General features: G+C 44.1%; 1 protein-coding gene across 3 annotated transcripts in view; it reads left to right on the forward strand.

Moving 5' to 3' along the window:
- Positions 1-230: 230 nt before the first annotated feature.
- Positions 231-15,829, forward strand: part of cpsf6 (cleavage and polyadenylation specific factor 6) — a 37,176-nt gene continuing 21,577 nt past the window's right edge. For 2 of the 3 annotated variants that reach the window (XM_078417309.1, XM_078417308.1), the window contains exons 1-8: positions 231-345; positions 6,026-6,244; positions 7,077-7,180; positions 8,133-8,278; positions 9,123-9,305; positions 9,638-9,694; positions 11,473-11,974; positions 13,005-13,120. In XM_078417309.1, coding sequence (XP_078273435.1) covers positions 286-345; positions 6,026-6,244; positions 7,077-7,180; positions 8,133-8,278; positions 9,123-9,305; positions 9,638-9,694; positions 11,473-11,974; positions 13,005-13,120 — 1,387 coding nt within the window. In that variant the 5' untranslated portion in view covers positions 231-285. The remainder of the gene's footprint in view (positions 346-6,025; positions 6,245-7,076; positions 7,181-8,132; positions 8,279-9,122; positions 9,306-9,637; positions 9,695-11,472; positions 11,975-13,004; positions 13,121-15,829) is intronic. The other variant, XM_078417310.1, reaches the window with a different exon arrangement.

Raw genomic sequence — 15,829 nt, forward strand, 5'->3', positions numbered from 1 at the left:
TGTCGTTTCGGGTCGGGACCCTTCTTCAAGTTAGAGTTCATGCAATTCGGAGAAATATATGTACGAATAATAAAGTGAGATTTGGTTAAATACTTACTCCTGGCTTAGTCCTGTTTCTCTTGCATTCCCCCTCAAGATACCAGCTTCTGCAGTTGCTCGTGTCTCCATGAGTCCGGCGGTGGCAGGCTGCAGTTCCGAGCGCGGCCGGCGGGAGTGTGCGGCGCTGTTTCCGGAAGTGGCGCGGCGGCCCTTCAAACGGCCGCTCGAGCGCAGAGACGCGGCGAAATGGCCGACGGTGTGGATCACATCGACATCTACGCGGATGTCGGCGAGGAGTTCAATCAGGTAACGGCGGTCGAGCCCAGCCATGCGATCGGAGCGGCTCGACTCCCATTCGGGAGCAGCCGGAGAGACGACGCGACGGGGCGTCCTTCTGGTCTCCGATCGCCTCAGAGGAGGTGGTGGGAAGGAGGAGCGGGGTTAAAATGGAGCTGGCTGCCTTGACCCCCGAGCGATGGGCCCGGGCTGTTGCCGCATAGCCGCTGGTGGTTTGTGCACCATACAGCGGAGGTGCTCATCCAACCCTTTTACTAATAAATCTGAGCCCCGAGCTGGTCTATGCGAACCCTCTTCTCCCCAGCAGCAAGGCCTAGGCGCTTGGCTTCCCGCCCAGCGATGTGTGGAAGGTTGAAACTTCGGGGAACGGGTTAATGTTTCTGCCAGGCGGCCGTTTTTAGCGTCTGTTTGTCTTTTTTTTTAAAATAATCGCGGGTTCAATTTCCTTGCCTGGTTTTGCTTCGTCTCCGTATACCGCGCACTCAAAGCGTATCTTTGAGAGAACAAAACATGAGAACATGGCGGCGGTGAGCGGGAGGCGGCCAGTGATTGCGTATCTTCACTCAAAGCACAGTGCTCGTCCAAACCCTCGGTGGAACACACACGTAGGGTGAAAACTTTTTTTATTTTAAATATCGAAGTGGAATAAATTGAATTGCCATTTAAAAAAAATGCGTATCCCCCTATATTATGCGCCACATTCACGTTTGATATTAGGGTGAACTTGATGTTGCTCATCAATGTAGTTCAGCATTACATTTCATTGTCTGTAAGTTCATTGATTTATGTTGGTTTTCGAAATTGTCAATTGTTTCAAAAATGTGACAATTGTGTCCAACTCCACGATTGTCCTTGCAAATGGTACAAATTGGCCCCTCCCTCTTGCTCCTCCGCCGCATGCTTTGGCAACATGACCAATAGATATCAACTGTTTTCGTTTGTTTTCGTTTCTGATAAAGTGGTCGTATGAGTATTTTGGGATGACCCGAGATTGAATCTCCAGTTAATTGCCACAAGCAATGTCCAATGTTAATCCTTGATTTGGCATTTTAATGTAAATATAGTATAAATTCATGGTGAACTGGAACATGGTGCACAATTGACTGAATCCATAATTATGTTTTACTTTGGGATTTTGTCAAACTTAACCTTTTCAAAGTTGAATTTATTTCAAATGTTAGAAACACATTAATGAACTGGATGCTTTTCAGTTGGGTGAAGGGTCTTGACCTGAAACGTCACCAATTCCTTCTCTCCAGAGATGCTGCCTGTCCTGCTGAGTTACTTCAGCATTTTGTGTCTATCTTCGGTTTAAAACAGCATCTGCAGTTCCTTCCTACACATTCTGAAAGTTCTTTGAGTGCATTCAAATTGAACATTACTCTGTCAGAATATTGAAGACCAGGATTGAAAGAGTAAAGATAATCAGTATTTTTTTTGTAGCGGAGCAGGAAATTGACCAGTAGAAATAAATATTGAATTTTTAAAGGTTTTAGGGGGTAATAGAGAACACAGTGCTGTTTGAAAATTGAACTTTTTTGCATTTTGTTATATGTGAAACATTAATACCTTGTGGTTATATTTCTCATTGACCATTAGAGTGCACCTGTTCATGGCACATCTTCTGTTTTGTGCTTTTAATGACAAACTTCAGAAAAATTATTTCATTGCCTGTGTAAAGAAAGATCACAACTCAAAACGTCATCTGTCCATGTCCACCACCACATAAGCTGCCTGTCCTGCTGACTTCCTCTATCACTGTTTTTACACACTGTTCCAATGTCGTGGAGTAAGGATAGCGGAGTGAGGGGGTATGGGGAGAAGGCAGGAACGGGGTACTGATTGAGAGTGATCAGCCATGATCGCATTGAATGGCGGTGTTGGCTCGAAGGGCTGAATGGCCTACTCCTGCACCTATTGTCTATTGTCTATTGTCGTGCTTTCTGACTCCATTTAAGTGTCTGGCTGAATTAGTTGTTTAAACTATGGTATACCCTATGGTATATCTCCTGCCTGGTGTGGTGAAAATTTGTTTGTCAATTCAGCTAAACGTTTCATAGGGAGTTAAAGTAATAACTAATTATAATTGTTCTGATTGTTTACGAAATCGATCGGTGACCTCAAATGTAAGGCTTCCAATACAAGTGTAATCACCATTGTCGTTTATCAAGAATAAAGTATGGCAAGGTGTACTGAGGGCAAGATAAAACAGAAAGGGATGTTTGTGTCGGATGCTGGGAGCTTAATACTGTAGAAAGCCTCAGAGCAAGGAAGTGGGGGAAGAAAGAGTGTTCATTAAAAATGCTGACATGAAGTCAAAAGAAAATTCAAATGATTAAGTACATAAGTAGCAAAATTAAGGAAAGCAGGCATGTTAAATACCAGAATGATAACAAGTTCTTAATGTATATGTTATGGGAGGTTGAAAGAGTGACATAATGCTGATGTCACACTTGAGGAGGGAGGGTATTTAAAATATAAAGTGGATAAATAATTTGGTTCAGAGGGGAATGAATTGTAGGTAGACACAAAATGCTGAGTAACTCAGCGGGACAGGCAGCATCTCTGGAGAGAATGAATGGGTGACGTTTCGGGTCGAGACCCTTCTTCAGACTACGTCCAATTTAAACCAGCATCTGCAGTTCTTTCGTCCACTGGGAATGAATTGTGCTGGAAGGTGGGATTGAACTTTTTTTCTATTGATGTAGACACAATGAACTGTATGTCTCGTGACTTATTTTTGATTCAATGTTGCTTCTGGTGTTCCAAGTGAATGTCATTTTGAAGTTAAATTTGTTACTTGATGTATAGTCAAAGAGAAAGGGCACAGAAACAGCCCACAGAGACAATTCTGACTACCAACCACCTGTTGTCACTAATTATGCATTTAATCTGATTTGTTATAAACGTTTCCATATATCTCTGAGATTCTATCACCTTTTTACCTATTGGGGGTAATTTACAATAGTTGATTAACCTACCAACCCATGTGCCTTTGGGATACGGGAGGAAATCAGAGCACCAAGAAGAAACCCACTCCGTCACAGGGAGAATGTGCAACCTCGCGGTCAGCGTTGAACCCAAGTCTCTGGCGCTGTGAGGCAGAGGCTCTACTAGTTGTGCCACTGTGCTACCCTTCCTGTAACAATAACATTCTACTTTGGCAGCTCTGATAAGGTACAAATTCTGTTTATGAGCAAAATCTTTGCTGCTGTTAGCCTATTACATATATAACATGAACGAAACCAGAGATGGTGAAATGACAGTTAAATTGGCACGTACTTGATAAAGCATAATGAATCCTGGATATAATCAAAAGCATAACATTTAAAAGTAAGGTGACATTAAATCAATAAGGAATGCAAGCTTGATTCTATTTCATATCTTCCAGAAATTTTGAAAGCAGGAAACCAGAATGGTTTTACAAATAAGTAATTGCAATTATGTGAAAATAATGGATAAGTTGAGTTTTTTATCTTTGGCGTTAAGGGTAGGATGAGATTTGTTAAGGTTTCAAATCATGTAGCTATCTATAGTATAAGCTGTTTCCATTTAGAACGGAGATGAGGAAAAACTTTTTCAGTCAGAGAGTTGTAAATCTGTGGAATTCTCTGCCTCAGAAAGCAGTGGATGCTTTCAAGAGAGAGCTAGATAGAGCTCTTAATGATAGCGGAGTCAGGGGGTATGGGGAGAAGGCAGGAACGGGGTACTGATTGTGAATGATCAACCATGATCACATTGAATGGTGGTGCTGGCACGAAGGGCTGAATGGCTGAATGCATCTATTGTCTATTTCCAGTGGTACGGTTAATAATAGAGCCGTAGAGCTATACAACATGGAAATAAGTCCTCAGTCCAACTCTTTCATACCAAACAAGTAGTTTAAACAAGCTAGTCCCAGTTGTCTGGCTCATATCCTTCCAAATCTTTTCTATCCATGCACCAAAGCATATTTTAAATGTTGTAACTGTACCCACCGCTACCACATCCTGTGCAACTTGTTTCATCTATGCACCACCTTCTGGAAAATGTTGCCCCCGGGCCCCTTTTAAATCTTTTTCCTCACCATAATCCAATTTTTAAGTTTTGACTCCCCTATTGTGGGGAAAAGATTGGCTGTTAGCCTTATGTTTTCCCCTCATGATTTTATATACCTCTCCGGTCATCCCTCGCCTCTTATGCTCAGTGATAAAAGATCCAGTCTCTTTATTGCTCAAATCCTCAAGACCTAGTATATACCAAAATTACTTTTTAAACCTTTCAAGTTTAATGACATCCTTCCTCCACCAGGGTGACCAAAACAATGCAGAATACACTAATTGTGGCCTTGACAACATCTTGAGCAGCTGCAGCATGATGTCCCAACTCCTATAGTCGACCATCCACATATTGGTTGAGAAAACTTTCCTTAACACACTTGACGAATACCATCACATCCATGCCCGTGGCACTGTGCCACCTAGTTGATATTTGGAAAGTTACAATTCCTATTGTTATAACACTTTCTTGCAGCTATCTGTGATCTCCCTACATATTTCCTCCTGTACAGGTGCTCCCCCGCCTTATGATGTTTCGACTTGCAATAGTTCGACTTTGCGATGGTGCAAACGGCAGCGACCCATAGCGAGTCGCAGCTCGCTTCCGGCCACGTGATCACGCGTTTTAAATGCATTTCTACTTGCAATATTTTCGGTTTCCAATGAGTTTCTCGGAACGGAACCCTATCGTAAGCTGAGGAACACCTGTAATTCCTATTGACCAGGGGGCAGCCTATAGTACAATCTCAATTCCAGTCGTATAGCCTTACTGAACTGACCCCATGGAATATCCCAAGAATTGCCCGATGTTCTCTCTAATTAAAAAAAAGTGCATACCCCTCCTCTCTTAGTTTTTTCCTCTATTACTCCTGTAACATTTGGACCCGTTAAAGAGAGATAGATTTCAAGTTGTGATGTGGTATGTTGCTATTAGTCTTCTAGAAATTCTACTGTAGGCAAATTTAATAAGGAAATTTCACAGTTAATCCCTTTTTGGGAACATTCAAATTACAATTGGATAATGAATGCTGTCCTCGCCAGTGCCCATTTACCAATAATGATTTTTTTAAAAGTACAGCTTGTATTGTGTGGCCCATAATGACAAGCTTTAATATCTTGGTATTCACACCTACTTATTGTGCTGTGGCGTTTAGTTTAGAGATACAGCGCTGAAACAGGCCCTTCGGCCCACCGCGTCCACACCGACCAGCGATCCCCACACATTAACACAAGCCTACAAACACCAGGGACAATTTACACTTACACCAAGTATACAAACCCAATCCAATTAACCTACAAACCCTGTACGTCTTTGGAGTGTGGGAGGAAACCGAAGATCTCGGAGAAAACCCACGCAGGCCACGGGAAAAACGTTCAAACTCCGTACATACAACACCCGTAGTCGGGATCGAACCCGGGTCTCCGGTGCTGCAAGCGCTGTAAGGCAGCAACTCTACCACTGCGCCACCGTGCTCGTCTTTGTTTTTGGCATGGCATTATCTTTTGGGTATGCTTCCTTGCTGAAAGTGCTGCTTCATTCTAGCAGAACAAATTATATCTGTATGCATGTTGAACTTTTAAGTTAATCATGACTGTTGCTATCAATAAACATGAGTAACAATGTTGCAAACTCTCATTATGTTCTTACCTAGGAGACTGAGTACAGTGGGCATGATCAGATAGATCTATATGATGATGTCATATCACCATCTGCCAATAATGGAGATGCACCAGAGGATCGTGATTACATGGATAGTATACCACAATCTGGCTCAGAGGATGGCGGCAAAACGTCCAACTCATTGGGTCCAAATATTGTTTATACCTATACGGGCAAGAGAATAGCTCTGTATATTGGAAATCTAACTTGGGTAAGCATGGATACATGTTTCTATTTTGATTCTAATGTTATTATACAATTGCATCTTGCTTTTGCTAATGTCCTTTTTGAAGCTGTGATGCCAATTATTTGAAATAAACAAATTTCTGTTTCAGAAAATAAATAGATTGGTAAACTCTGTCAGGTAATGAACTATTACTTCCACGGCAAAGAATCATGCCAGTGATCTGAATGTAAAAGCTAATTCCATCTGCTAAAGGAAGTTATTCCCATTGTTTTTCTCTGATGTGGATTCTTTAGGTTTCCTTGACCACATGACTATCATTGCATTTCAGCCCCCATCCCTGATATTTATTTATCTATCTGCTAGTTTATTTATTTACTACCCTAGAGGTGACATGCCCAGGATTCCTTGTCTGCAAAAACAAATGTGCTGAAAGATTTCTTCACTTTGTTTCTCCAGCACTGTTTTTTACTCTAGAGGTCTTGCTTCCTATTTTCTTTTTGCAGGAACTCACCCCTTTTAGGTTATTCCCTCGGTTATTTGTGCCAATGTATACGACTTCAGATGGCTCCCTCACCGCCTTGAGAATGTTCTCCGGCTGCTCATAGGCAGCCTCGACCCTGGCAACACAATTCTAGAGTCCCATTTTGTGGTCACAAAATATCCTATCTGTTTAAAAGCAAAATTTTAATGAGTTCATTTGCAAAGCTTTGATTGTATTTGGCATATATATTAAAACTATATTTATATAAATTCAAAGTTAATGTCATCCCTCCATGTTTAGTTACCAAGCATCTCATTCATAAATAATGGCACTAAGTGTTCTCAAGATAATTTTTTTCCTGTACTTTGGTTACAGTGGACCACAGATGAGGATTTGACTGAAGCTCTGCATTCAATGGGCATTTCTGATGTTCTGGAGATAAAGTTTTTTGAAAATCGAGCTAATGGGCAGTCTAAAGGGTGAGAGCACATGAATTTATGCTGGCTAAGTGTAGTCAGCAATGAAAATTCTTTTGAGTTTTAAAATAATAGCTTATATGGTCAAATAATTGGCAGTAACTGATTAAAATGCAAGTAATTTAGACTTTATATAGTGTAAGAAAATAACTGCAGATGCTGGTATAAATCAAAGGTATTTATTCACAAAATGCTGGAGTAACTCAGCAGGTCAGGCAGCATCTCAGGAGAGAAGGAATGGGTGACGTTTCGGGTCGAGACCCTTCAGACTGATGTCGGGATGGGACAAAGGAAGAATATAGGTGAAGACAGGAAGATAGAGAGAACTGGGAAGGGGGAGGGGAAGAGAGAGACGGAATTATCTAAAGTTGGAGAAGTCAATGTTTTTGTCAATGACCTTTTTAAAGTTTATAAAAATTTTAAAGCCAATGACCTTTCTGTCATGGGCCTCCTCCAGTGCCATAGTGAGGCCCACCGGAAATTGGAGGAACAGCACCTCATATTTTGCTTGAGCAGCTTGCAGCCCAGCGGTATGAACATTGACTTCTCCAACTTTAGATAGTTCCTCTGTCCCTCTCTTCCCCTTCCCAGTTCTCCCTCTATCTTCCTGTCTCCACCTATATCCTTCCTTTGTCCCGCCCCCTGACATCAGTCTGAAGAAGGGCCTAGACCCGAAACGTTACCCATTCCTTCTCTCCTGAGATGCTACCTGACCTGCTGAGTTACTCCAGCATTTTGTGATTAGAGTTTATATAGTAAATGTTCATCAGAAATCTGTGGTAATGACAATCTTAAGTGAACAGGAAAATTCAATTAACAAACATTGGTTAACTTTATAGATTTGTCAAATATTTAATGTCTGCATTGTCATTGGATGTTTGTAAAATACTAATAGTTATTAATCCGACAAACATGCGATAAGCATGTTTTTATCTATCTTTTTGTTTTTAACCAGATTTGCACTTATTTGTGTGGGATCTGAAAGTTCATCCAAAAAACTGATGGATATGCTTCCTAAACGAGATATGCATGGACAGAATCCTATTGTCACACCCTGCAATAAACAGTCACTGAGTCAATTTGAAATGCAGTCTCGGAAATGTAAGAATATATAAATATGTACAGAGAAATTTATTGATTGGCATATTGAGACGGTCACATTGTATATTTGGTTATTCTGTGTTATATGGAATATAATGTTTTCTACTTGGATTGCTTGATAACATTTGTCAAGCTTCTGAATACTGCAACTGAGCACTTTTATACAGAAATCTCTGTTATTAGATGTTAAACTCCTGAAATGTTAAATTAAGTACTTCTATACTGTACTATCTATGCCTGATGTATGACAGCACTTGTTTTGACCAGTTATAAATTAGCGAGTCAAATGATTTTTTAATGTTTCTGATTTTCTGCAAACAGATTTATAAAATAACCATGTCTAGGTGAAAACTTGTTGTTCCATACATAAATCGTTTTTTTTCTGGGTAAACAGTCATTTATGTTAAATCTACTTCCATGCATAGATTTTTGCCACTGTCTGTCTGCAGGGTGTTCCCAGATACTCTTAACTTTACAGAAGGGCATTTATAGGGTTAGGCAGCAGTTTTCTAGATTATTTGAATTTGCTATTAGTAAGGAGTTTGTACGTTCTCCCCGTGACCTGCGTGGGTTTTCTCCGAGATCTTCGGTTTCCTCCCACACTCCAAAGACGTACAGGTATGTAGGTTAATTGGCTGGGTAAATGTAAAAATTGTCCCTAGTGGGTGTAGGATAGTGTTAATGTAAGGGGATCACTGGGCGGCACGGACTTGGAGGGCCGAAAAGGCCTGTTTCCGGCTGTATATATATGATATATGATATATTGGGGAAAATATTAACTACTTATGGTACTCCTCTTTAAATTCTATGTTTAAGTACAAATCGTTAGTGTTTTTTCTTACAGCTACTCAGTCTGGTCAAATGTCTGGTGAGGGCAAGGCTGGGCCTCCAGGAGCGAACAGTCGCTTAGCATTTTCACAAAGTGGAAGGGGACGCGGTCGCTTTCCACCCTCTGGCCCTGGAGGGGACAGATTCCCAGGACCTTCTGGACCAGGAGGACCGCCTCCTTTCCCTGGCGAATATCAAAGTAAATATTATTATTTACTTACACTTTGGGCAGACTGCAGTAAACGTGTCACATGTTATTTAATATCCAGATTTTTTTGGAATTTTTGTTTTCTTCACATATGACAGATTTGCACATTATCCAATGTGAAAGCAAGCAATTTGGACCTACAGATCAGTTTGATATTTAACTTTCACCTGCTCTAAATACTGCTTACTGATGTTTTCGTATCTCATTTCCCCACTAGTTAACCTATTGATCTGTCTCCATGTTAAATGTGTCAAGTATATCAATTACATGCATATGTTAATGTATTTCACTTTGTCACCACCCACTTATTTTCCACACTGCAGATGAAATTAGAAAATACTGGAAATACCCGGGAGGGCAAGTAGCATCCATGGAGAGAGGTAAAAAATGCTTCACATTGATGCTCTTTATTAATTCGTATGAACTATTTTTGTCTCCATGGATGCTGCCTGTCATAGAGTACTTTCAGCATTTTCTCTTTTTCAGATTTGTTGCAGAAGCACTTGTATATTGGTGTAATGAACTAATTGGACTTATTGAAGCATCTCGTTTATGTTGCTCAGTTAAAAAATTTGCCCGATTAATGTCTGGTTGATTTGATTCTTCCATTTCTACTGGTAAATTAGTAAACACCATAATAACTGACTTGATCCAATTGTCAGCATTCCTGAGCTATAGAAATGAGGAATGTCTAAGACTGGATTGAAAGATACAGCATGAAAATAGGCCCTTTGATCGAGTTCATGCCGGCTATTGATCTCAAGTAAACACTAATTCTATATAATCACACATGCACCCCATTCATATTGGGGGCAATTTATAGAGACCAATTAACCTATGAAATCAGCACATCTTTAGGATGTTGGATGAAACCACAGCGAGAACATGCAAACTCCACACAGTACCCGAGATCAGGATGGAACCTGGGTCTCAGGCGATGTGAGGCAGCAGCTGTGCCACTGTGCATCTGGTTCCTTTGGGAGAAAAAAAATTAAGTTACAAGTGCTTCAAACCTGAAATAAAAGCAGGAAATGTTGGGAACACTTAAGAGATCAGGCAGCATCTGTGCGAAGAAAAAAAAGTTAGCATTTCCGGTGCTAGACACTTCATCTGATGAATATTTCCAATGTTTTCTGTTTGGGTATGATTTTAGTATGATTTGTTTAATTTGACTAACCCTTCACCCCTTTTTATACAATTTAGAGAAAATGTAAATGTTGGCGGTGTAATGATATAGTGGTTAGAGATTAAGTTATTGGATGACCATCTAGAGGTCTGGATTGTTGATTTGCAGGCATGAGTTTGAAACTCATATTATTGAGAGAACTTAAATTCAAGTCATTCATTGTCACCAACTGTGTATAAATGTTATTCAAGGAAGTAAACTATCCACTATCTGACCACAGATCCACCAATATAATAATTTTTGAAATGCCTTTGATTTTGCTTGGCCAATTCAGAGTAGTGGTGGTGGGGAAGACGAGCACTGGCACCCACATCCTACAAAATAAATTTAAATCATTATTTTCTGGGCTGAAATTAAATCAGCATTATTGCTGCTTAATCACATTTTAATGGAATTGCTTACAGGGATAAAAAAAAAGCAACAATATTTGGTATTCCTCTGGTCCTTTCAATCCACCAGCCTCGCATCCAACACACTGTTCCCACCACCTTCAACTTGATCCCATCACAAGTCACATCCACCCACTCCCTACCTTCCGCAGAGACCACTGCTTCCGCAATTCCTTGGTTTACTCATTTCATCTCCTTTCCACCCAAACCACCTTCTCTCTTGGAACTTTGCCCTGCAACTGTAGGAGATGAAACACCTGTCCCTATAGCTCCTCTGAAGAAGGGTCCTGACCAAAATGTGACCAATCCAAGTTCTCAAGAGATGCTGCCTGACCAACTGAGTTACTCAACACTTTTGTGTCTTTCTTCGTAAACCTGCGTCTGCAACTCCTTGTCTCTGTTCAACTTATGTTTACTGAGATTAAATGCCATGCAAGAACTTTATTGGAAAAGTGAATATATATAAATTTCCAATAAAATTTCAATGGTAATTATTTAATTTAAGTAAGTTAAACGGCCATCTTATTTTAATATAGATTTAATACCATTCTTTGAATGTAATGGCATTGCTTTCTTATTTCAGGGCAAGGTCCACCACGGCCACCTCCTGGTCCACCAGGCCCACCAGGCCCACCAGGTCCGCCTCCACCTGGACAAGGTCTTCCTCCTCCATTAGGTGGACCACCAAATCGTGGTGATCGCCCTCCACCTCCAGTTCTGTTTCCAGGACAACCGTTTGGGCAGCCGCCAATGGGACCGCTCCCTCCTGGTCCTCCTCCACCTGTTCCAGGCTATGGTCCTCCTCCAGGCCCCCCTCCTCCTCAACAAGGACCTCCACCACCACCTGGTCCTTTTCCCCCACGTCCACCAGGCCCACTTGGTCCTCCTATTAATATTGCTCCACCTCCACATCTTCCTGGGCCCCCTCCAGGTGCACCACCTCCAGCGCCTCATGTAAATCCTGCTTTCTTCCCACCACCGGCCAATAATGTAATTCCTTCATCTGACAGTCGTGGGCCTCCTCCATCGGATCCATATGGACGCCCCCCACCATATGACCGAGGAGACTATGGACCTGCTGGCAGGTAAGTATTGGGTATGCTTTAATGGGGGAGGGGGGGGGGTAAATGTATCAAAGTTTAATTGAGATGAGAAGTATTAGAAAGGGAAAAGACAATTAGATTTTGAGTACAAGTTTGTGTATCAAGCCATTTAGTTCAAACATGCATTTGTGGGTAACTCTTGAAGTTAATTAATGGCTTCAGCTCCATTTTGAGACAAAATACATGATGCAAATGCATTCATGAATATGTTATCATTTCTATTCCAGCAGATGTAGTTTTCATTTCAGCTCAGCTTGACTCTCCTTGCGTTATTTGGCTCCTAACTGTGGCTGCCTTTCACCAATTAGAAATTCTAGTGTTTTAAAGGAGAGGAGAATTACTGTTCTCTTACCATATAAACTGAAGGCAAAGTTAGTTTGATTTTAAGAGAAAATGCCTAGCTGATAAAACTAATAGACTTTTTTTGGTTTTACAAAATGAGTGCTGGAGTAACTTAGCGGGTCAGGTAGCATCTCTGGAGAACATGGATAGGTGACGTTTTGGGGTGGGACCCTTCTGACCTTCCTTCATCTTTCTACAGACCTTTGGTAGTGTATTGAATGTATAATCTGAATTATGTCGCAAGAAGTGGCAAGAAGCACCTTCCTTCAAACAGTATTGTTGCATTTAACATTAGAAAATATCTAGACAACAAGAATCAGATCTCAAGAAAATGATTGTACTGTATTCGAACCTGGTGGCTCAGCAACGAGGACAATTTATGCAGGAAGTGGCGTTGTCACACAAGTGGAGTTGATATTCAGTAATTAATGGATGAATAGAAACTCATCGTCCTCTTAACTTTTGCATTGTCATTTCATTATTTTTGAGCAAGAGAGCAAATTATCAGAATTTGATTAGATGAATATGAAGCAGTTCACCTCAATGTTTTTAAAGTGAGAGATGTTTATAATATGTCCCATGTCAGGTTAGGTTATTAAGAGTTTTGTAGCTGTTCTTAAAGAGATGAATACATTTTGTCTTTTGTTTGCATTATTCCTTTTGGAAACAGAGACATGGATTCTTCAAGGACTCCACTCAGTGAAGCAGAATTTGAGGAAATCATGAATCGAAACAGAGCAATTTCCAGCAGTGCAATATCAAGGGCTGTGTCAGATGCTAGTGCTGGTAAATTGAAACAGCTTGCTTTTTCTTGCCTTCACTCCATTGTTCTAAAACAAATCAACATTGAAATCAATATATGATGTACTAAAATGTGATGAATGCTGGCTATTTCACCTGGATGGATGAATGTGTGAACTTGCATTGAATTGTTATTCTGTTTAAGTGGACACATTCAGATGAAAGGAAACATAATCTTCATTGTGCTTTGGAGTGATTAAACTATGTTTGGGTATGTTTGATCTAGCAGGTCTTGAGATGGCATGTGGCAAACTAAATTGCCATAGTCATTCTCCAATTTAAAGATATATATATTATTGTGGCGGCACCCGGGGGCTAAGCCACTCCCTTGGTCATTCCACTCGGCACTCAGTGGACGGGAGGGATTAGGTCACTTCCTGGGTCAGTCCCCTTGGGTCAGGTGGTCTGGGACTATAAAGGGTTTGGGTGTGTCGACTCACGAGTTCTTGAGTGCGGTGTTTGGTGCCTTTGGTAATAAAGTACATTAACTACTCACCTGGCGTCTGGCCTGATTACCGCGGTGACCGCACCCACTACACTGGTGACCCCGACTTTCCCTCGCAAGTCGCGATGGACCACAACCCGCTACTACCCGACTCTTCCAGTCAGCCGCCTCTGGACCCTGCCGCCCGCGCCGCTATCCACGCCGTGTCGGTGTGGCTGCCTCCATTGTGGACCGAGGACCCTGACTTCTGGTTTGACCAGGCCGAGGCACAGTTCGCCCTGCGGGGCATAACTGCCGACGCCACTAAGTACTTTCACGTGGTCAGTGCCCTCGACCCGGCCACCGTGCGCCTGGTCCGACCCTTCCTCCGCGACCCCCCGGCGACTGATAAGTACGTGGCCCTTACAGCCTTCCTCCGTCAGCAGTTCGGCCTCTGCGAGGCCGAGCGGGCAACCCGGATCCTCCGAATGCCGGGCCTGGGTGACCGCCGCCCGTCGGTACTACTGGCCGACTTGCTGGCACTGCTGGGCGACTACGAGCCCGGTTTCCTCTTTAAACATGTTTTCCTGATGCTGCTGCCGTCCGACCTCCGCCAGCAGCTCCTCCACGACCCGTTCCCCAACATGCAGGCATTGGGCAGGCGCGCCGATGAGCTCATGATGGCCCGTCACCTGGCCCTCGACGCGTTGGAAGTCCATCCGACGGCCGACGACCAACCGCAGGTAGGAGCCTCGATCGCCCGCATTACTACCGCTCCCCGACAGCCTTCCCGACGGTATCCGGCTTCAGCAGCTCACCCAGCCGGCGGCGCGTCTTTTTCCGCACGGCCCGCCTGCAGTTCCCCCACCCGCCACCGGAGGTCGCTGGTGGTCGGACCCGGGGGTCGCGCGCAGCCTGCCGGCAGTTCCTCCATACGCCACCGGAGGTCGCTGGTGGTCGGATCGGCCCGCACAGCCGCCCGTTTTCACGGAAGCCAGCAGAGGGGGCTGGTGCTACTTCCATCGGCGGTGGGGCCCTTCGGCCCGTCAATGCCGGCAGCCCAGTTCGTTCCCGGGAAACGCAGAGGCCGGCCGTCAGTGATTGCTTCGGCGGCCGGCCAGATTATCGTGTGTTTGCATGGGACCGCCGCTCCGGGGCCCGTTTCCTTGTGGACACTGGGGCGGAGGTGAGTGTTGTTCCCCCTTCGCATGCTGACCTCCAGAGTGGCAACCGCGGTCCCCTCCTCGCAGCAGCCAACGGGACCTCAATCCGATCATATGGTGTGCGCACGATCTCCCTTAACTTCGGGGCGAGCAGCTTCTCGTGGCCATTCGTGATCGCGGATGTGTCCCAGCCACTGCTGGGTGCGGATTTCCTACGGGCAGATTCCCCTGCTCGTGGACGTTAAGCGGCAGCGTTTAGTGCACACTGTCACTCTGCAGCCCATTTTCCTCCGCTTGGGTGACCCGGTCGTGCGTCCTGATGGGCCCCTGTCGTCCGTGGACGCCGCGTTCTCACGAATTCTGGCCGAATTCCCCGATATTCTGGACCCCCGGTTCCACTCCGCCGCCCCGAAGCATGGGGTGGTGCACCATATAACCACTACTGGCCCGCCCTTGTACGCCCGGGCGCGGCGTCTTCCACCGGACAAGCTCCGTCTCGCTCGGGAGGAGTACCGCCTTATGGAGTCACTGAGGATCGTGCGCCGTTCAGACAGCCCGAGGGCGTCCCCGCTCCATATGGTCCCCAAGGCAGACGGCGGTTGGCGTCCTTGCGGGGATTACCGCCGGCTTAACGATGCCACAATCGCCGACAGGTATCCGGTCCCTCACATCCAGGATTTTAATGCACACCTGGCTGGCGCCACGGTATTTTCCAAGGTCGACCTGGTGCGTGGTTATAACCAGATTCCAGTCCACCCCGACGACGTTCCCAAGACGGCAATCGTGACGCCATTTGGCCTATTCGAATTCCTCCGCATGCCGTTCGGACTCAAGAACGCTGCGCAAGCCTTTCAGCGGCTTATGGACTGCGTGTGCCGTGGCCTGGAATTCGTTTTCGTATACCTGGACGACATTTTGGTGGCGAGCCGCTCGAGACAGGAGCATTTTGCCCATCTCCGCCAGCTATGCCAACGCCTTAGCGATCATGGGCTGGCCATCAACATCACCAAATGCCGTTTCGGGGTGGCAACCATCGAATTCCTGGGCCACCACGTGACCACGCACGGGGCGCTGCTGCTCCCGAACAAGGTGGACGCGGTGCGCCAG

Source organism: Rhinoraja longicauda, chromosome 20, assembly GCF_053455715.1.
Source record: "Rhinoraja longicauda isolate Sanriku21f chromosome 20, sRhiLon1.1, whole genome shotgun sequence".
NCBI lineage: Eukaryota > Metazoa > Chordata > Chondrichthyes > Rajiformes > Arhynchobatidae > Rhinoraja > Rhinoraja longicauda.